The following is a 23,488-nucleotide window of genomic DNA, read 5'->3' on the forward strand; positions in this document are numbered from 1 at the left end:
ATGACAGGAATAATTCTTTTAATATGAACAAGAGTCTGCTAAATGGCATATTGTTGTATACTTTTTATTTCATAACACTCGTTTGATGTAAAATGGGGTGCATTTGTAAGTAGTACCTGTCCTGGAAAGCAACGTTGTTTGTGATGTCACTACTTTGTTAATATCAATATAAAATATGTTCTCATGAATTTTCTAATTTCTTTTTGTTTTACTTCCATATGAAATTACCTGCAGAAATCAGTATGTATATGTTTACTTGGGCAATTTTTACCAACTTTTATGCTTCACTGCCTATCACAAAAAGCTTTAGCTTTGCATGTGACCATGTTTTGTGCTGTTTTGAACTTTACATAGCTGTTCTTTCCACTCTCATCATATTAATGCTAGATACACACACACATACACACACACACACACACAGAATCTTCCTTTATATAAGGGTAGTAGGTACATATGTTTGATATAAAATGTTTTTAATGGCATTATGAAAAAATGAGTAAAATATCTATATGATAGCTACATAAAATGGAAAACTGAATTCCTTCACAGATAGAAGGCAATTATAATAACAAAATTCAGCCACAGAAGCTCAAATGACTTACTTGCAGCAGATTAAAATACACCACTAGGTCTCTGTTGTTGATGACAAATATTCCATTCCCCCATCCTTATGAGTAATTCTTCTCAACTTCTAAAGAATTGTATTTGAAGAAGCACTAAAATCAGATCTTAGTAAATGAGCAACTACTATGGTATAAACATATTCTCCTGAACATCTCATATTTTAAAGTTAAAAGTAAAACTGAGGAATACTAGAAATATTATAGTAACAAAATCCATTGTATCAAAATCTGAAGGCTATGACAAAGACAAAATTAGAGCAATTGAAACCAGCATTGAAATAAACAATTTTAAGAAACCAGCTCAGTGGGTTAGAAAAAGCTAAAATTGACATAAAAACAAGGTGAAAAAGTTAACGAATTAAACAACAGAAATAATATTACTGATACATCCAAGAGATATTTAGGAAAATAAAGATTAAAAAATAAATGATAGGTTTAATCAAGAAAAGTAAATTACAAGTAGGCAAAGTTCTAGCAGAGATATAACAAGACGACAGAGGAAATTTGACACATAAGAGTATGTGTCAAATACTCTAGGCTAATAAATTATAACCTAGATAAAATCTTCTAGAGAAACATCAACTTTATCAAAATTTGTCTTCAGAAGTTAAAGTGAGAACGTTTTCAAACACTACTATACAAGAAAGCATCAGACTCAGTATCATAGATGATTTATTTTTCAGACCTTCAGGAAGGTAGTTGCCATATAACTTTAAACTATTTCACAAGATAGAGGAGAATGAGGGAAAGGGAATCTCCAGATCCCATTTTGAAGCAGTTAATGTGAGCTTCTGGGAACTTGAGAAGAAAAGGATCTATTTTTGACCTATGCTTAAGTAATCTCTGTTTAACACCTTCTTTCTCTTAATTGTGAATCTAAATTTAAATCAATTGTCCGCAATTCTAGAGTAATTTTTAAAATCAGAATAACATTGGAGAATTAAAAAGAAGAGAAAAAGAACAAATAGTTTATTAAAGTTCACAATACTAAGGGGTAACCAGGATATTTTGTCTACACAATTATCCAACAAGGGCTTAGACCCACATAAACCAGCAGTTCAGAAACAAAATACTCAAGCATTGATCTAGCAGCTTTTGGAGTTAAAGCTAAGAACAGTCTTAATGTTGTTTTAAACACAATAACAATATAATTCAGTTTTTGAGCATGAGTTCAAAACCTAGATCTAAAACATAGTTCAAAAATAATAATTTACTTCCATTTGAGCACATTTGATTCAATGCTGAGGGTTGGGTCTCAGTGGTCCAGTGTCAGCCAGAGAGCTGATCATTCAGTCTAGCACAGACAGCCTTGAACCTTAAGCAGTTTTACTTTTTCATCAGGATTACAAGGACAGAAAGTGGAACAATACATGCTCAATCAGATAATAACTGACATAGTTTGAATAAGACTGCCAGCATCCTAGAGATAGAATAATTAGTTTTCCATTTGTTATATGTCCTCTATGAAAAGAACATACTCGAAGTCTATGGATCACTGATAACCTTCAACTATTTTAGGGTTCAAACTTTTGAAATTGCCAATATTCGATCTTTTTCTTTAACCTAAAAAAACAGCAGTTTAATATGGTTCAACCTAATATGTAGTGCAGGATAATCAACTATTCTTCAAAATGAAATCGAGCCACAACTTGAAAGATTTAATTAAAGTGTAACATAGCCCTCCAGTCTCGGGGTTGTTCAACATCAAAATGTTCTTTAAGCCACATTTATAGCTTCTCTGTTCAAGATGTGCAGAGAAAGACAGAAAAAGAAAGAAAACCAATTTTGTGTGATAAACCTGATTAAAAAACAGTTGGGGCTTGGACAGACTTGGTGACATTTTAAAGACACTTTCATTTTCCTTCTTCAATGACTGAAGTTCTATTTTATAAAGTTTAGCTTTTTGGCTAAAGCTAAAAGATGAAGCATTGGATTAAGTTCATCGAATTTTCTATCTTCAGTGCTAATTTTCAGCTTCATCCCAAAGCCAAAAACTTTAATACCGCCTCTGACCTGCTTGAGTCTCAACTAAAATACCTACATTTGCCATCACACTCTTTGCTTTGGCTGCCACTGCCTTGCTTTGTCACATGGATAAGATGAAATTGCTTAGTTAAACATAATACCATTCTAATTTCGCTCTGTGTGTGTGTGTGTGTGTGTGCGCGCGCACATTATTTTTTTCTGTACAGTTGCAGATGCAGATGCCACTGTGAAAAATCTAGAACAAGAAGCTGATCGGCTGATAGATAAACTGAAACCCATCAAGGAACTTGAGGATAACCTGAAGAAAAACATCTCTGAGATCAAGGAACTGATAAATCAAGCCCGGAAACAAGCCAATTCTGTAAGCTCTCTTTATTTTCAGAACCAGTAACTTATTTTGATAACAAAATAGTATTATTCCCCAAGGGGAGGTCCTCCCCCAATTTACCCTATTGAATGATCTCTGACTCTTCCTTTAACTTGAAGCTAAAGAGGACAGAAAAGGGAAGTTACATAGTTTTCTACAAATGTCAAAAGACATTTCATGAGAATGATAATCACTTTTTAGAATTAGAGATTCTGGCATATTTTATTATATTTGAATTAATCAAATAAATAGCAACAACGAAGATCTTATTATTGACTGCTAACAAGACATTGATGAGAATGCCTTACTCTTAATAAGCAAAAAAGCCAATCTGTGAGGTTGTGCCCTGGATGAAGGAAATGAGATCATGCAGGGAAACAGCAGAGAGAAACCATGGTTTATACACAATGTGTTATTTCATCTGAGTACAAGCAATGATAAAAATTATTTTATATTAAAATATATGTATTTTTTATTTCAAAGAAAGATTAGGAAATATCTTAAATGTCTTAAAATTTTGCTCTATATTTATCCAATGTGAAGACTATTAAGATAGAAGCACAACTTTCTAGCAAGTCTCATGCTAATAAACCAGGATATTAAGTACCAATGTGAAACTTCATGTACTTAATGATTTTAGAAATAATAATTTTTAAAAAGACATATGTTATCAGGCTTCAACTTAAGCCTTTTTAGATTCATAAGTCTTTCATCTCAAAAACCATTTTTGAACAACTTCAGAGCTAGGATTATCAGAAAAGAATTTTATTAATTAATCAATTTATATAATTTTTAGTAGTGTCCAAGAATGTAATACTTGAATGACAGTATTCCTTTTCCCCTTCATACATGACTAATAATTCTAAACAAGGCCACAGCAATAAGTTCAAGGTGAACTTTGAAAAGGAACTCATGACTGACTGTAAAAAAAACTAAGAAAATGACAAAATGACTAATGAAGATGTTGTTACGTAAGATGAGAGTAAAGGAGGTAGTGATAGGATCTGAGAAGTCATATATTCAACTATAATAAGAAAACCAGTGTGGTCGGCAGATGATCATTATGTATGTAAACTATGAGGTTAAAAGATAACTAGATGTTGCCAGAATTTAGAATTTTGTCTAAGATTTAACCAAAGAAGAAAAAGCATCTCTTATGTTCAGTGCCACTTGCTATGAGATATACCAAGATGAGAGGGGCAGGTCTTGAACTCTCAAAGTTTATAATGTAGGAGAAGAAATATGACATGAATGCAAGCAACCTTTAAGATGATGCAAAATGTTGGGCCATGTACATGAGCCATGCATGGGAAGAGCTTTCACAATTCTAAAGAGAATGGGTCACTTCTGGGAGAGTCAAAAGATTTCCCAAAGGGAAGGATTTCAGCCTGGCCTTGAAGTGGGATAGTGCTGGGTGGTGGGAGGGCAGGAACACAAGGGAAACTAGGGAATGGCTTGAGCCAAGACAGAGAGAGAAGCAAGTTTCAGGACCACTCCATGAAAAAAGCATTCTACTTGGTCAAGAGATCGTGCATAATTGGTAAAGTGAACATTAAACTGGAAAGGTCAGTGGAAGCCAGGTCTTATGAATCTTTAAATGATAAATAAAGCAGTATCTATAATTTGGCAACAAGTGTACTCGGGATAACTCTCATTAGATAAACTGAACGTTTTTGAGCACAACAAAGAAATAGTTTTTGAGACAGGTGACAAAAACTAGAAAGAAGGACCCAAGTATAGCAAGAGCAATAGGAAGAACTTGTTGTATCACTTCTATATGTGTTTTGCAATGTTATCTTAGAGAAAAAGATAATAGTAAATATGTGCCTGTGGATCACACATTTAGCCATTTTCTGATTTAGTCACCAAGTGAAGAAATTTGAATATTTTTATTATTTCTTAATTCTAAGAAACTTAAAAATCTGCCCATAGATTTATCAGTCATGAATGATTTGCCTCTTCTCTCCACAAAATCAAAATTATCACATGTGAGTATATAAACTATGCCAAAGTCCAAAGTGAAATAAAGGTACAAAGCAATGCTAGAATAAGTAAACATTGTCCATGTCTTTCAAGAAAGTTTTTTTTTTCACTTTTGCAAGTGGAAGTTACAACAAAATGCCTAACTTTTTGTGAGATATTAGAAAAATGCAAGTATCAAATGTATTTCAAATGACTTGTATATGAACTAAAGATTATATTTTCTGATTTGTAAATATGTTTGCAACTTGGCATGGGTGTCTGGATTTGACCCTAACACATATTTGATCTTGAAATTAAGAAAGACTTTTCTTAATTAAGATATTAAAGACATTTTTAAAGCAGCTCTGTTTTAATTTGTTGAATTTCATATAGAGCAGATGATACTCTTTTTAAATGAAAGCCCTAGTTACTAGATGAAAAATGCAATGAAAATTCAATAGATATAATAATGGGATAGTCAATAATGTTTAATTGAGTTCATAATGATTAACTGGTAAAGAATGCTATATCAAAAATGCCTAGAAATATCTAACACTTAGCTATTTTTTTTTCAGAAGTGTTACTAAGGAAACACATTAGAAATACAACAGCCCATAGAGCCAAACATCCTAACACAATGATCATATTTCAAAAATCTCTCCCCTTTTTCCTGAGGTTCCTTCTAAATAAATGTATAGATATTGTACTTTGATTCACTAGTTTTAAGTTAGTTACAACAAATACCTATACTTAAAAATCAAAATACAAAGTATTTGCAAGGAGAAATTAGTAGTTATGGACCGGTTGCTGACAGTTTTCACTGCCTAAATTTTTCAGTTACTGAGGTATATTCTAAAACAGAAACCAAAACAGAAAATCCAGAGGGTTTTCTATGTGAATGTTTAATGTTATGAATGTTGAACCATAGATCAGTGTACAAGATTAATTGCTGGCATTTTGGGTATGGCAATGCCATTTTGTTCAGAGAACTATATTTTTAGATATGTAAAGTATGCTGCACAGTAGATTAATTTAAAATCCTAATGACATTATACACTTTTTTGTTTTAAAATGGCTATGCTCTTGACTTGCATTCTCAGATGGAGCTTCATTAGTTCAGTTAGGTGTCAGTACCGGTGTTCTGTCTTCTACTCCTTGGGAAACTCCTTTTCAATTAACCAAACATGTAATCTCCTATTATTTCTACCAGGTATAAATGAGCAAAGCCTGAAATTCATCCTGTGACCCAGCGGCCACGTATTCCACATATATTCAGTGTTTTCTTCCTTAAATGATAAATGAGGAGTACCATTCAATTATGTTCTTTAAACAAAAATGACTTATGATTACACTAGTCATAATATGGCCCTATAGCCAAGCCTATAATGCATTTATGAAGAAAGGGGAAAAAAACTATACACAGTTACTTTTTACTAATCTGTTCCTGCTGTGAATTTAGATATGATTTCCTGCCAGGCACAGCAGTTTCTTTTCACTTTTACTCATGAATGGCAGTTAGATCTTGGTTTTCTTGTTCTCTTTAATCCTCTTATGGTATCACTGGTACTTAAAGTCTGCCTCAGATATTAAATTTGCTCAATGCCTAGGTCTTCTCTTATGATGGTTCTGGTCCAGTTGCTACAAATTCCTAAAAACTTACTACATCCTACACCCTTTCCTGAACACTAAAAATATCTGAGGACTACATTTTCCCTGCCTATTCTCTACAACATGGTCTTTCTCTTTTGTTGCTTTATCCTTCCAGTCTCTTAACTCTGCATAACTGCTATTCTATCATATAATTTGTTCTGCCCAGTTACATGCACATCTGCTTTATAGTATTGACATCCATAGTCAAAATCATATTATTTCCTGGTTAGGGTTTTCTGTTATTCACTTTGATTCACCTACTCAACTCTATATGTAGAAGGGATATTCCCGTGTGAAGCAAAGAACTCACACTTCCTCACTGAAAACCACACTAACAAGAAGCAATCTGTCCAGGACACAGAGTAAACACCAGAGAGGGTCCCCTAGTCCTGAACTCCTCCTCTGGCAGGCTGAACCACATCCTGAGGGGAAGACGGGACAGGACAGTAGTTTAAGAAGTAGGCTTCACAGATCTTTCCAGTTCCAGCTACAGGCCATCACACACAGACTCCATGAGTTAATTTCTTCCTGGTAGGGGAGAAAACAGTGTCTGTTTCTTTTCAGAACACAGTTTCCTCTATATGGACATGCACTTTGGTCAGCAGATCAGATGAGGCAACAATATCATACAATTAGAGGTGACTTATTTAATGTCTGTGGGAAAGCAACACACCTGCTCTACCTTACCCCAGATACTCTTTAATGGATATGAATTTACCTGTTTGTCAAAACAAAAAAATCCCTCCTTAGTGTTCCCTTTTAAAACATGACAATTTTGCATCCAGCACCTCCTGGGTGTAGTCTTCTCTACCCTTTGTGAGGGGCCCCAGGGCTCCCTACCCTTACACCTTAATCAAACTCTTGTAGATCCATGGAGACTGGCTTGGTGGCCTAGGCTATTTTGTTTATAGTCTGCACCAGCCTTCCAGGAGGGTGACCACAGTGCTAGTTGGTTTTGCTCTGAGTGTGAAAACTAAATGTGTAGCACGAAATGCCAGACGAAAAGAGAAAACAGAAATTCACTACCAATGAGGGCCCAGAGGCTCCCCGAGGCTGGGCATTGGAACCAGTGGCAAAAGAGGTTGTGTTCCTTGCCCTTTCTCTGCCTCCTCCTATGAGTACCATCAATCAGCCAAGTTGCAACTTCTCAGACCAAGCAACTACATGGCTGTCCTAAAAGCACCCCTTCAATGGTGATTTTGTACCTGACCCAAAGGAAATGAAATCAAATAATCAGGTAGTGTTATTTGTGATTGAAGAAAGGCTCCCTGAATGTAGATAAAAATTGGTACAAACAGTGTCATTCTATTCACATAGGAATTCCTTTCTTAGAAATTCATAGTAATTTTTAAAGTACGTTTCAAAAGAAAAAGGAGCTGTTAAATACATTAGTACTGATAGCCTTTAGAAATTATTTCCATCTCATTTCTTGGCATTTTTTAATAAAAAAAGTATAATTTATTCTGAAATGTATGTTCTGAGAGGAATGATTAATATCCTTCTTATTATTATAACATCTAGAACAAAATTTATTTGGCCTCTTTCAACTGTAAGAGCATGGGAGGTAATTTCCTCTTGAAAACTAAGAAAAAATAGCTCTCTACTTTAAATGATACCCAAATTGCTGAAACCTGAATTGTAAAATTTCATTAAGCAACCTTAATGAAGATCATTCCCATTAGCTCCTCGTAAAACCCCCTTTTGAAAATGTCCCTATATTCACAAAGGAGACAGGTATGAAGGGAAGAATTTGTTAGTTGCATGCTTCAAAAACTAGTAGCATGCTAACAAGCCAAGGTGCTGGGAACAGCTCATTGTCAAAGTGCGAGTGGGGAGCTGCTCTTCTGTGCCCTCACTAGTAAGCATGATGGTGTCTGCATATGGGCACTTAATCACACTATCTGATGATTGAAAAACAACTTCAAAGAAAAAGTGGTGATGGGTTTGTGGTTGTTTGGGAGCTACTTCAAACTTCCTGAGAGATTTAGTCTAAGGTCTTTGTACCTTGTTTTTCTTGAAGATCAAAGTATCTGTGTCTTCCGGAGGTGACTGCATTCGAACATACAAGCCGGAAATCAAGAAAGGAAGCTACAATAATATTATTGTCAACGTCAAGACAGCCGTTGCTGACAACCTCCTTTTTTATCTTGGAAGTGCCAAATTTGTAAGTCTAATATTCAGCTTTTTTTTAGTCTACTGTGTACATGTAATGTCAGAGGGTAACCCTGGTGTTAGGGGAAAATCACAGAATTTATAACATGGTCCCAACAGTGTCTAAGGTGGCCAGACTTTCAGATTTGAAAACTTCAGAATCTCACCACACGAAGTTCTGAAGTGTCACGTGAAGTTAGAAAGCAAATAAGTAGAGAATTCTTTACAATATTTAGGCGTATTTGCTTTCATCTATTAGTATGCCAGCATTTACTTTGAATTATGTTTTCAGATCTAGCTATTTAAAAAGAAGAGCTAGTAGATATAAAGCTTTTTTTTCTTACTCTTTTCAAACTGAGAAATTACAAGGAAAGTTCATATTAATAAAATTAAAATAGCAAATTGTGTCCTAATTTCTTACCAATGAAAATCTTCTAACTCATGTTGACTTTATGACTCAAACTGAAATGGCATAAGTTGAATCTACAAAAACTTACACATAGAGTTCTAATGCTTCCCATTTGAACCACTTGATTCTACATGTGTGGGATCTTCCATAATGAATAAGACTCTAGCAAACCAGTTTTGAAATAAGTTAATATTTGCCATTTCAGATGAGGAACTTTGGATCACTTTGGGTAAATAAAAAAAATCATAGCTGCATCTCAAAAATGTCAGTGTCATTGGTGAAAACAATAATGAATTCTGAATCCAATTATTTTACATATCTCTATATGACACCTGTGAAAAAGTACTCTGAGGTACTCCTCTTTCAAAGGGCTTTACATCTAATAATCTACTGTTTTTGTATTTCTCCAAACCAGATTGACTTTCTGGCTATAGAAATGCGTAAAGGCAAAGTAAGTTTCCTCTGGGATGTTGGATCTGGAGTTGGGCGTGTGGAATATCCAGATTTGACTATTGATGACTCATATTGGTACCGTATTGAAGCATCAAGGTAACTACTCAACAAAGATTAAGATAACTCAGTAACAGAATTTTGAAGTAGCTTTCCAGTTTCAGAGAAAACTCCTATTTCCATTTTAATACGGTAGCTGTGTATGATTGTATGTACATATTATGAATTTCACATATTACATGTATATGCATAAATGTGGGTATACATATATTCCTATACCTGTTAAGAATGCCACACCTTCAAGGTACCAACCAGAGTGACCAATCTATTTCTGACCTCTTCATCTGTTATCTGGTAGAAATTTGGGGATTTAGCCATTTGAAGGCATTTTATTTTGCTTGAGGGGGAAAATAAATTACTGACATTCTTGTTAAACAAAGGCAAGAGCCTAAGAATTCCATTATTGCTTATCTTTTTGTGTACATAATTCCTCTTCTTGCCTAGGTAGCAACAATGTCTTCAGGCAGATGCAAAAAAAAAAAAAACAAACAAACAAACAAAAAAAAAAAAACAAGAAACTGTGAAACTGTCAGCATCCATATGTATTATGTCAATCCTTTCTTCTGAGAATGCAAAGTCATAGGAAATTGAATCAGTAATTCTATCTCTGAAGCCTTAATCCAATTATCAACATTGAACAGCACGTGGATTACTTAAACAACCATTCCTGTCTCTAGAACTTGCCCCCTATTTTCTGTTCTTTTCCCAATTCTTAATTCCCTATTAAGCCCAAAGAATCTAACAGCTGAGTGGTGTGGCTAAGGACCTAGAACTTTAGATGAAGTTCTTCAAACAGGTGCAGAACACTTGAACTAGCACTCAATATAGATAAGGGATACATAGGTACATATAGTTTCATTCTGTTTATACACGCTTATTTTTTCTAAAATAAAGTTTGAAAGAAAATTTTATGGAAAGCAATAGTTTTAGTTCAGCAAAGGTGTGTGTGTGTGTGTGTGTGTGTGTGTGTGTATGTGTGTGTGTGTGAGAGAGAGAGAGATTAAAAAAAACAGAATGTGCTAACATATGTGGTAGTAATGGAGGGATTAAATATTTTACCAGGTTTTAGGACATTTATTCTCACAAAGTACACTTTTATCAGAAGAGATTCATTCTGTTAAAGAAGAACTTTAATTGTTAAATTCACTCTTTTGTTCCCATGTATTTCATTTAAAGCTGGCCCTTAAAGATAAAAAGATTACCAAAATGAGACAGCAGGGAGAGAAATATGACACTGAAGTTGTGTTATGACTGCTTGTCTCAGAAGAGAGACCAGATTTTCATATTTAACAATGCATGGAAATCAATCACTTGAAGAAGAAAATGAAATAAAATGCTAATAGCTTTCAAAATTCTGTTAATTGAATTTAAGAGAACTCCCATACAATTTGTATACACAACTCTGAAGACTATATATTATACTATATACATTAAGATGGTGCAGCAAACTAAAAGACAATTTCAGGAAGACTACCTAAGCAAATTTGTACTCAAAATATTATAAGGAATTTTAGGAAAAAAAATATGCATCCTATACTGCAGAAGGGTGGCTCATCTGGGTTTCACTTGCCAAATTAAATTAGACAAAATGCTAAATGAATTAATATAAATTTGTTGAATGCATAGAAAACATCAATTATGTAAAACAATAGAAAAAAAAGTTTCCACTTGACTCATAGCAATTTCATAAACTAATGGATGCTGTGTCATTTTGTATCAGTGCGTACACAGAATCAGGATAAGAATCTCTAGTCCTGGTTCAATCTGACTATAAATATCCAGCAAAGATCAGACTCTGGGTGTTAATTTGAGATTTAATGAGTTTGGAATATTTGAAGCTAGACATCTACTTTTATCTGAAAATTTTCCACAAGAGTGCTCTATATTTTATGTTATTGAAATCTGAAGTTGACAGAGATATGATGTACATTTCATTTTCTATATTTCCTTCCCCTTTATTTTAACACTTACCCTTAAAGAACGGGAAGAAATGGATCTATTTCTGTGAGAGCCCTGGATGGACCCAAAGCCAGCATTGTGCCCAGCACCTACCACTCAGTATCCCCTCCAGGATACACCATTCTAGATGTGGATGCAAATGCAATGCTGTTTGTTGGTGGCTTGACTGGGAAATTAAAGGTAATGTGCTCTCGCCCACTCTCTTTATTTCATCTTTAGAGACAACTCTTGCCTGATTTCTTTGGAAGAAGGCATGAAGAAGCTCTGAAAAAACTTGTAACTTTATACTTGACTTAAAAAAAAAAAGAACACAAATTTATTTTGAGTAAAAGTTTCTTCTTTGAATCTTGAAAACTCACTCTGGAAACATTGTATTTATAACCCATGTGCATTTACCTAAATAATTGTTTTGCCCTTATCAGTGGCATTAGTTTTTTGGTTTTTTTCCTTGTTTTAGTTGCCTCAAGAGCGAAGTATTTTTTTTTAAATATACATCATTTTCTGAATCAATTTGTAATTTATAGACATGAAGTGCTATAAAGTTCATATTCACATCTAATTAAAAGATTCATGAATACCTTGGGAAATATCAAAGAGCTATAAGCTTTCAAATCATGATCTGGTTTTAAAAGTTTTCGAGTTGCTCTTCTCATTCTCAGAGTAATGCACTTAATATTCATAATTGCTTCATGACAGGTCCTCATGCATTTCAAATTGCAAAGTGCCTGCATTTTAAAGAAGCTTATGTTGATTAAATGGAATTAGGTGTTGAAAAACAACCTGTGGGTGATATGCAAGAGTATAACCAAATATAATGGCTAATCCTGGACTCATCATAATCACCCTGGGATGAGATTAGTCAGAAAATGTGTAAAGTCAGGGTGACCCCAAATTTATGAGAACTCAACCTGCATAGAGAGCAAGGATGCTTTTTGTTTGCTTTGTGTACGAGATGTGACTATAAAACATGGGAATTGATTCCACAACTACAGACTAAAATCATCCTCATTTCCTAGAACAACATATAAATATATGTGGTACATAATAACATATAGTCATATTGCCAAGTCTCTCTGCTTCCTAGAAAGATAAATATAGGTGTAGCACACAGTGGTACAAAAGCCATGAATTTTGAAATCAAATCCAGGTTGGAATCCCTCCTCAACCACTTACTAAGATGTGACCTCAGGCAAGTCACTTAACCCCTTGAGCTTCAATTTTCTCAACTAGAAAAGGGTGATAAAAATATCCATCTTGCTCTTTTATTGTAGTAAACAATAATGTGCTTTTATAACACTTTTTAAACAGTATGCACTAAGTAATATTCTAAGTAATTTACACGAATTAACTCATTTAATCGTCACAAACATTCCAAAAGTTATGTCTTAGTCTGTCTGTATGGGCTGCTATAACAAAATTACCATAAAATTACTGCTATAACAAAATTACCATTGGATAGCTAATAAGCAGAAAATTACTGAAGGCTAAGCTCAAGATGCCAGCAGATTTGATGTCTAATGGCTGCCTGTTACACATAGAAGGAACATTCTTGCTGTGTCTTCATAGTAGAAGGGGGGTGGGGTATGTTCCCTTATACCTGTTTTATAAGGACACTAATCCCATTCATGGAGGCACCACCCTTATGATCTGATCACCTGCAAAGTTTCTTACCTCCTAATGCCTTGTGAATCAGGATTTCAACACAAGAACTGGGCAGTGAGGTAGGGAGGACATAGATGTTAAGCCATAGCAGGTAGATATTTATATCCTCATTTCATAGTTAAAGAGTCTAAGAGAGAAGTGACTGTCCTGATCAAGGTCATAGTATTTAGTGGCAGAGCTGGCATTTGAATACAGGTTAACAAGCACAGGAGTCTCTCTCTTAATCACCATGCTCTACTGCTAAGATGAGTAGGGAGAACATGTGTACCAATCAGGTGACCAGTGCCCAAGTCAAGGTAGTCACACCTTAAATAAAGTCTTACTATGCAGTTGTCACTGGCACAAAGCAATTTTTTGTCAGTCTCAGGAAAAAAAAAAAAGTAGACAAATGAAATCTATAGAAAATCTTAAGAAACCATTTTGGCCAAGAGTTTCAAGACTCCTGTCACATGAGAATATGAGTCAAAGCTATAAAAAAAGTAACTAAATGAACTTGATGATGAAAATTCAAATGAGCAGGAAAATTTCTCAAGTATAGCTTTTTAGGATGCAAGGAGACACAAAAAGAATCCACAAGTAGGATAATCAACCTCTGGAAAATGTTCTGAGGGAGTATTCCAAGGACCATTCTGACTTGTAATATCAGGGGCTCTGATCAACATTCTTTCCACACAGGCACATTGATAGATATTCATTGACAGGCACATAGATATTCATGTGATGGGTTTAAATAAAGATATAACTAAAAAAATTTAACCATTCATTGACCATCTTTTTACATTCATTCTAAAACCCAAACATGTCAATCTACCCTTATTTCCAGATAATTCAAGTAATGTGGATTAGCTTTAGCAGAGTTTCTAAAGTTGTAGGCACCCAAATTTAGAATTTGTCTGTAATACATCAAGGTTTAAACAAACGTTAAGTTGTTTAAACTACATCAAGGATCTCTAAAGTGAACTGGGTCACTTTCCTCCTCTGCAGTAATGGTATGTATGAAGCATATGGCGTTTCCCTGTGAGAACAACATCAAGATTGTCATTCAGCAGATTTTTATTGAGCCCTTTTAGACCCTGAGGCCTGTGCTAGAAATACCAGCAAGCATAACTTGTATGGTCCTTTTCATACAAATTTGCTTCTTTTTCTTCATTCTCTTGAACTGGAGACCTACCTGGTTATGAATAGAAATGAAAAGTGAAAGGCAGCCCTATTATAAAATGATAAGGATATATGCAAGTTTTTTTTTTCCCTTCTCCCTGTGTTATCGATCTTTCTCATGCTCTCAAGAGAGAAATACTCTTAGTGTATGTGTGGTCGAGATTTGCCCAAAGAAAATCATGTAGTTACAGTAATGCCTACTAAACAACTATTCTATGCCAGACACTGAGCTTGGTACCATAAAGAAATCATCTAATTGAATTCCCACAATAAACCCATGTTGTAAACCAAAAAATAAAAATGTCGAGAACTTCAGCAGAAATTAGAAATGGTTTATAGACTTCTGTCAATATCCGTGGGTTCCCCAATCTAAGATCCAACCAACCAAGGATCAATAATATTCAAAAAATAAAGTTGCATCTGTACTAAACATGTCCAGATTCAGATTTATTATTATTATTATTATTATTATTCTCTAAACTATGCAGTATAACAACTATTTCCATAGTGTTCATGTCATATTAGGCTTTATATGCAATCTAGAAATGATTTAAAGCATAGGGGAGGATGCGTCCAGTTTATATGCAATTACTACCCCATTTGGTACAAGGGACTTGAACCTCTAAGAATTGTAGTATCCACGGGGGTGTTGGAACCAACCATGGTGAATACCAAGGGACAATTGCATTCATTAATGGGGATTAAGTGGTACCAGCATCTATTGATGAAATATTTGAGCTTCCATCACCCCTTTATTTTGAGCCGTCTTGGAGTAACTTTGGTGATATAATGTTGTTAAAAGAAGAGTAGATGTGAAATTAAGAATATCAGAAAAAATAGATAATAACTAGTCTACCTTCTACTGTTAGTAATTCTTGCAGATACTGGTAGATTATTTGTGAAATTCTTAATTCTAACAAGTACAATACCTTTCTCTGTAGAAGGCCGATGCTGTGCGTGTGATTACATTCACTGGCTGTATGGGAGAAACACACTTTGATGGTAAACCTATAGGTTTGTGGAATTTCCGAGAAAAAGAAGGTGACTGCAAAGGCTGTACTGTCAGGTTAGTTGAGAACTCCCCTGAGAATGGTTCTGTGTGTCATGAAAATTTTTATTTTATAGTGTAAAATTCTGTTGTCACACAGATAATATGGAGCTGTTTTGAAATGATTATACACAGAGGTGGATTTACCATAAAGCTAATGTAACTTCTAGTTCTTGCTTCCAATTTATACAAGTAATTTTAAGGTCCTGGGAGGTATCCTAGCAGTACGTTTGCATGATATTATGTTTTTGTAAAATTTGCAAAGGCAAGATATTTCCAACAAAGTCAATTAAGACTACTGTCTTTTTCTACCTCAGTGTCCCTTCATGTCCATGGGTTTTGCTTATCTATGTTTTTTCTGTAGCCAGACTATTATTTCATTAAAAAAGTTCTTCCCAAACTTATTAAGCATAAATTTAGAAGCCTAACCCAGGTTTTATCAAATTGACACATCAGTTCCTATGAATGCTTTCAGTGGAAACCACAGGACTTCAAGATTCTGCTTATAGGAGAAGAATCTGGGGTCTAGACAGACCAGAAGAAATTCTGTGTTACAAATCATCCACTATAAGATAGAGGCTGGAATGAATAAAAGTTTGAAAATACACCAGTATACAAAGAATGTAGGAAGAATATTTTTTTTTGTACTGGGGATTGACTCAGAGATACTTTACCACTGAGCCATATTCCTAATACTTTTTATTTTTTTATTTTGAGACAGGGTTTTACTCACTTAATGAAGGTCTCACTAAATTGCTGAGTCTGGTCTTGAACTTGCAATCTTCCTTCTCCAGCCTCTCAATTCACTAGGATGGCAGGTGGTATGTCACCCCTGCTCCTAGCAAGAATACAAATTTTTATATAAACTTGAAGACAGGATATAAAATAATTAGCTAGAAGTAGAGGATTTCTCAGCATAAAAAAAAAATGGAGTCCCCTAGTTACCCTATCATAAAATAATTTCATTATAATAAGTTAAAGCTATAAAACACAAATTAAATATCTGGAAGATTTAATGTGATATACATAGCAATTCAAAAGTGCTAAGGAGTTTGTGTTTTTCACTTCTAATTTAAAGGGCACATGCATACTTTCAAAACCCAAGTCGCTCATTAAAATGGCAGAATACACTGTACATTTTCTTCTCAGCATTTTTAGAGTTGCATAGAAGAAAGTAGCTCCAAATTAATTCCTTGTGAAAGTTTAAACTTCCAACTCTCTTTCTTTTTGGCATCTTGAATTTATCAACACAGCATGAGGATAGTTTGAAAGCATGACCTATTTAAAATATTTTTTTCAATAACCTTCAATAAAATTTAATATGGAAGGTTATCTGTAAAATTCTTTCACTACAACAAAAGTGATGAGGTCTGTGTTAATGTTTTACTACTCACAAAGAAATACCAATTTTTTTCTAAGTATCTTTGGTAAATTTCTAAGTAGAAGTTTTAGAAGCCTGTTACCAACAAAACATCTAAAGCACTTAATATCTATTGAGTAGTGCATATCAGATAGGACTATAATGCCACTAATTATTAATTCTGCAAAGATATTGTACTACCAACCTACAATGTGTTATATTAATTGATATAATAATAATAGAATTCATATATATTCATAGGGCAATTTGTAGGTTACAAAGACTCATGCATACAACTACCTGATACTAGTATGAAGCCAGTCTTGTTCCAGACATCAAGAAATTTATCAACAGGAAAAAAGAAAAGCCAAATGTTAAAATATAAGCTATTTAAAAAAGATCCCTTTAAAAAGGTACCAAGTATACCTAGATTGTTCACATCAGGTTGAAGGCATCGAGATCTGTTTAGTGAAGGAGGCAACATTTGAGGTGGCCCTTAACATAGGATAAAAGTCCAACAAGAGGAGAGAGCAGGTGAGATGTGGAATATAGAGAGCATTCTGGTCCCAGAGATCAGGGAAAGAAAATGTGGGGAGGCTGAAAAGCCAGTCTACAGTTTGTAAAAAAGCTGAACAAGTGTGAACTTGCTCATACAGGATTGGTTAGTGGGAGAACAATACAAGTAACATACAGAGGTCACATGGGTTTATACCCAGTCCTTCCCAGCATGTTAATGTTTTGCATGTCAAGTAAGGGTAGCAGAACGCAAAGCAACCCAACAGGCTGCAGACACTGAGATCAGGATACCAAGCCCATAGTGCAGCCTGCATACAAAGCCATTTCACCTGCACACTTGTCCTCAGCTGGCTTTGGCAAAGCATTCCAGCCTGGAAATGTTCATTGCCCAGTTCTCCTCTATCATAGTGCGTTTTGAGCACATGGTCACCCTGCAGGGTCAACCCTTCCTTACACTCCATGTAGTCAAACTACCTTCACCTTTTCCTTTTAAGGTGAAGTTCTGTTTCTGGAATAATTCTCTGTTTTTAGGTTTTTTTTAATGTATCTTTTTGAGCTGTGCAAATATTTTTATTAGGACTGTCATTGTTTTTTTTTTGTGTGTGTGAGTGCTCTGATTATGTGGTTGCATAAATTTTGAATGATCTTCCCCAAACTATTTTCTCATAAACGCTGGTATTTGTAAGAATCATTTTTTAGAACTTTAGGTATTGTTTGTGTTCTGTTTTCTTTTCAGGAAAACACGGATCACATTTTTAACATAATGACCAATTGTTCTAGTTAAAGGGCAAAAGTGAATTTATAGAAAAGATGTAAAACATGAAGCTAAAAGAACTAGATTGGAAAATTTTGTAGAAGACCTAGAGTGTCAGTTTTAGAAATTTGTATTTATTCAGTAGTCAATAGAAGGGTTATAATTATTGTTATACTTTGAAAAGATTACTTTGTCAATGGTATATTTTAAAATGTATCTCATTTTTCTTAACCTGCCAAAAATCACATTAAGATTAAAATATAGAAAAAAAATGCTGAAAGTAAAATGTATTTAGCTAAACATTAAAATTATGATGAAATTTTAAATACCAAAAACCAACATACATAACTGCTTGTTAACTACAGAATATAATGACTGTTTCAAAATAGCACAGTTAATCCCTCGTAACTTGACCAGACATCCAGGTTCAACAGAGAAAAATAAGGGAAGTTAAGATGCTTTCAGTTATTAATATACTAGTTACTGTTTCTGGTAAATGTGCTCAAAATGAATAGGAAAAATCTAGTATAATGTTAGCTGTTGAATTATTACAGAATATACCTGGAAGAATTTATTGTCCCCCATCCCAAAGTCACCAAGCCTAGAATTTTTTTTTTGAGGGGGGGCTGTTATCAGCGAATAATTAAGTACATCTATCTGTATGCCACTCACTTCTACACAAAACTCTTTTTCTTACTCTGTCTATTGCTTTAGTAAGAGAATCTCCTCAGTGTTAGAGTTGAAGGGGCTTGAGAATCCTAAGTGATCTAACTTTTAATATCACAGTTGAGAAACTTAGACGTAAAACTATTTAGAGACTTGTAGCAAGACCTTCATGAGATTTCATAGTAGACTCCAGGGTACTTGCCCTCTAATCTATTGTTTTTTCTATTACCTGTTGAGGGAGTTGGTAGATTAGAGACATAAGGACACCAGGATACAAGTGTTCAAAGTTTTTGTATATGAAAAATAAAATGTAATATTTTTGTTTTGATTCTCCAACCTATGCTCATGTTGTATTGTGAGACGTTAATGTTTTTGATTTGGATATTTTTTAAAGTTATAAGTAACACTGTATTGGGCCAAAGTATCAATAAAATAGTCAACAGGGATTCCCACAACCCTTTCCTGGGTTGCATTGATGACCTAGCTGCATATAATGAAAAATTCTAGTAATTGAGAACTTTAGGGAACTTCTAGGTAGATTTTCAGAAACATTTTCTCATCACTAATGCATTGCTCCAGAAAGTAATGCATTCATTATCATCATGAAGGAAGGCCACATAATAGCCAATTTATTCACTATCAGTTCTACTCCTAAGAGGTTGATTTACTCAGTCTTCCAGTTAGCATTTCTCATGAGTATTGAAAAAGTATCTTTTGCTTTATCTTTAGTGCTTTTATCTCTCTAGTCCAGGAACAGAATGCTAAGTATGTAACAGCTCTTTCTACACAAGCCCGTTAAGTTTTTGTTCACTATATATTTTCTCATTAAACATGATTTCATAAAAATAGTATTTTAGACTCCTGTTGTTTTATAATGATGATACAATAATATTTCTCAATCTCTCTTTCTATGCTCAAGCTGATACAACACTCCAGTTTCAGAGATTAAATATATCCTAACATGCAGATACTGTAAGTTTAAAACAATATCCCCACAATATCAATAGTGATTAAATAGGTAGACACATAACATCATTTGAAGAAAATTAAACTGCACCATAAGACTTAGGTATAATTATTCAGTCAATACTGATTAAGCATGTATTCTCTGGAAGAACTTGTCTATACTAAAATCTTCTTTACCCTACAAATGCATACTGGGTTCTTTGAGCCAAATGCTACATAGATGTTGAATCCCATCACATGAGGACTGGCCTGTAAATTCTAGATGGTCTCACAGAGCTTCACTACAAGTGAAGGACACAGATTAAAAAAAATAAACAATTAAATACAGGCATCCTTCATTGTTTAAATCTAATCTGTTCTAAGAAAATCTACTGGATGGTGAATATTCAGAGATTAGGGGTCTGTTAGTCCATTACATTATGCATCTGGGAAGTCTAATTATAGAATTTCAACCTATCCCCAAACACTACCAGTTTTCACAATTAGCAATAAGATAAGTTTAAACACCAATATAACTATTCACCAATTGCATCATCTAAACATAAAAAATTTGAAATACCCATTATTACCTAGTTTTGAACACCTAATGAAGTCCAGGTGAAAGATGGTTATTTTTTGTTATAAAATGGTAGTAGTAGAGGTGGTGAGAAGCAGAAGAATAGAAGACATATTGGGCATAGTTTCTGCTCTACAATAGCTTACAATCTAGTCTCAGTTGGATACATCGAATAATGATGGACGGAGTAGGTCTAATTCATATGAGATGTCTCCTTTCAGTCCTCAGGTGGAAGACAGTGAAGGGACTATTCAGTTTGATGGAGAAGGTTATGCATTGGTCAGCCGCCCCATTCGTTGGTACCCCAACATCTCCACTGTCATGTTCAAGTTCCGGACATTTTCATCAAGTGCTCTCCTCATGTACCTTGCCACAAGAGACCTGGTAAAGAAAACATGCACAGTCAGAGTTTTCATAATTGATAATGTGTTTGCTTCTTTTTGTAGAATTCCAGTACAGTTATCACTTATTTGTAAAATTCACCAGTTATTGTTAAAAGAGTCTGGGATGGGCTTGGGTTATGGCTCAGCGGTAGAGTGCTCAACTACCATGTGGATAGCACTGGGTTCGATCCTCAGCACCACATAAAAATACATAAAATAAAGGTATTGTGTCCAACTACAATTAAAAATATAAAAAGGGGAGTCTGGGATGACTATATGGTAGTCAAAGGTGGGTGCTGCAGATGATGCTTATATATTTTTATTGATAACTTCAATTATGGATACAATTTAATTGTCATTTATTTTCAATATAACTTCTTATATAATCCTTTAAGAGAAGCAGACAGTAAATATTTTCCCAGTATAAAATTATACAGCAGAAAAACTATTTTCTTACTTTTTTTTCCCCCAAAGAACTAAGTTGAAAGGTGATTCTAAATATTTTTTTGCCCTTACTTTTTCAGGTCAATATTTCTTAGCAAATTTTTTCAGGGAACCTACCTTTTTGTTTGCTTAACATGTTTCAAAGGAACCCACTTTGTAGTGCTATAATGATAGAATACGTCTTAGCAGTTTATTTGGGATCATTTGCACCATAACATAACATCCACGAAAATTCACAAAATACTAACAGGAGTTCTATTTCCAAAGGGTATTTCTGTTACCGAGCAACACATTGGGCAATTTAGCCACAAGGCCCTATTATAAATGCCATAAAAAAGTGAATACCCATATGTTTCTCTGTGTGTCTAATCATTGATGTATTTTTTTTTACTCTATTAATAGAAAGATTTCATGAGTGTAGAGCTCAGTGATGGCCACATAAAAGTCAGCTATGATCTGGGGTCAGGAATGGCTTCCATTGTCAGCAATCAAAACCATAATGATGGGAGATGGAAATCATTCACCCTGTCAAGAATTCAAAAACAAGGTGAGTTTTTATAGTAATAATGTAGTATGGGCCTTAATCATGCCATCCAAAGTACCCATGAACCTAATCAGGAGAAAGACCCTGGGTGTAATTTCAGTTACTCACAAGTTCTGAGGAAAAATTGATACAGTCATTTTTTGGCTTTGCTATAGGTAGTTTGGATTAGACAAGACTGATTGAAGAGCCAAATGGTTCCCTGTCATTTTCTTTTGAAACTGAGAGCTTAATTTGAAAGCATAAAACTGTCTTACAACTTGTAAAATTATATCCCATAATAGGCTTGAAAAAATGTTGTGTGCTTTTCTGTTATTTTCAGTTTTTCAAGATGTTTCCTTTAAAGAATTCTGCAGTAGAACATGTAGGGGTGGAAGAGCATAGCTACCAGGTCTTTGCTCTTTAGAAATGTCAAAAAGATCTGTATGTGTTTGAGTAAATAATTGATTAACAATAAAATGACATTTGTATGGTTCTGGGACTTTTAAAAACACTTCCACAAACATTATTTTGTTTGATAACATAAGGAGGTATTTTGTTCTGTTGCTGGAAAAAGGGAAATACACAAACTTAATACGTGGTTGCAGTCATGTGTACATAAGATCCCACAACCAAGGGAGGAAGCCAGGTCTTTTTATTCTTAACATGGTGCTATTGCTATTTAGGTATAATTCCCTGAATTCTGTGTACTGTGGTATTACCTATATTTGCAAATGAAGCATTTATTATTTGTTAATATAAATAGACTTAATTAATTTTGATGATGTCCATGTAACATTGCATGACAATTTAGATTTAACTTTGTATCATCATTAATTCCTGCAATTAACAAATTTCTGCTAGTTACCCACTACATACTAAAACATGCCTTTTCCTTCAACAAGCTTGCAGTCTACTGGGTGAGTTAGACAAGATTCAGTGGTCAGAGGCTATATGGCTCTAATTGCTGATAGAGATGCATGTAGCAGATTAATAGTCATAAGAAGATGTCAATGTTTAAGGGAAGGGAAGACATTATTGTTTAAGGGAAAGGAGAGGTCACGTCCTGGCAGTGGCCCTGAAGCTCAAGCAGGAGTTGAAGAGTTAGCTGGATGAAAGGCACATGAGGACATTTCAGAGTGGTGAAAAAGTTACAGGAAGGTCTGTCACCATCAGAGAGCAGAATATATCATTTCCCAGCTACACTTCCTTGGAGTGTTATTAAGACAAAAAGTAATTTTGAGCTTCTGTTGGAATTCTGACAAATACCTTGCTCCCACATATGATGGATGCATGTTCCAGGCTTGGCTTAGTTGTTCAGTAATAATGTTTAACTCATTTTACCAAGTTTTCCCCGAACTCACTTAATCACAGAAAAACATCCATTCCTGCAGTACTAGCATTTTGTGAAACATTTTGGGAAACAAATTAGCGACTGTAAGTGAATCCTTAGGCTCAATGGATGAATGTTGGCAGAAAATTATCAGATAAAGCTGAGGTAACAAAGCCAGTACATAAAGGGCCTTGTAAGCTAAGTGAATGAGTTTAGCTTTCCAGAACTATAGGGGTCCTAGGAAGTAACATCATCAGATTTATATTTTATTGACAGTTTAGGATGCTTCCGCAGTATGCAGTAAACCAGGTAGACAGTGAGAAAAAAGAAAAGTAAGTTAATGGCCGTGAGAATGGAGAAGAAAGAATGGAGTTGAAAGGTATTAAGTATCTTAAAACTGAAGACTTTTGTGATATATGCCATGTGGAGGCTAACTTAAAAAAAAAAAAAAGGTGTAGAATGATTTCTTTTTTGTTTTGTTTTGTTTTTCCTTAGATAACAAGAT

General features: G+C 34.4%; 1 protein-coding gene across 8 annotated transcripts in view; it reads left to right on the top strand.

The window, feature by feature from the left end:
- Lama2 (laminin subunit alpha 2) overlaps window positions 1–23,488 on the top strand; it is a 559,330-nt gene that overhangs the window by 489,386 nt on the left and 46,456 nt on the right. For 7 of the 8 annotated variants that reach the window (XM_048798152.1, XM_048798156.1, XM_048798119.1 and 4 more), the window contains 8 exons: window positions 235–240; window positions 2,816–2,970; window positions 8,609–8,752; window positions 9,564–9,697; window positions 11,638–11,797; window positions 15,379–15,503; window positions 20,525–20,687; window positions 21,533–21,677. In XM_048798152.1, coding sequence (XP_048654109.1) covers window positions 235–240; window positions 2,816–2,970; window positions 8,609–8,752; window positions 9,564–9,697; window positions 11,638–11,797; window positions 15,379–15,503; window positions 20,525–20,687; window positions 21,533–21,677 — 1,032 coding nt within the window. The remainder of the gene's footprint in view (window positions 1–234; window positions 241–2,815; window positions 2,971–8,608; window positions 8,753–9,563; window positions 9,698–11,637; window positions 11,798–15,378; window positions 15,504–20,524; window positions 20,688–21,532; window positions 21,678–23,488) is intronic. The other variant, XM_048798128.1, reaches the window with a different exon arrangement.

This window comes from Marmota marmota, unplaced genomic scaffold (assembly GCF_001458135.2).
Source record: "Marmota marmota marmota unplaced genomic scaffold, marMar, whole genome shotgun sequence".
Classification (NCBI taxonomy): domain Eukaryota; kingdom Metazoa; phylum Chordata; class Mammalia; order Rodentia; family Sciuridae; genus Marmota; species Marmota marmota.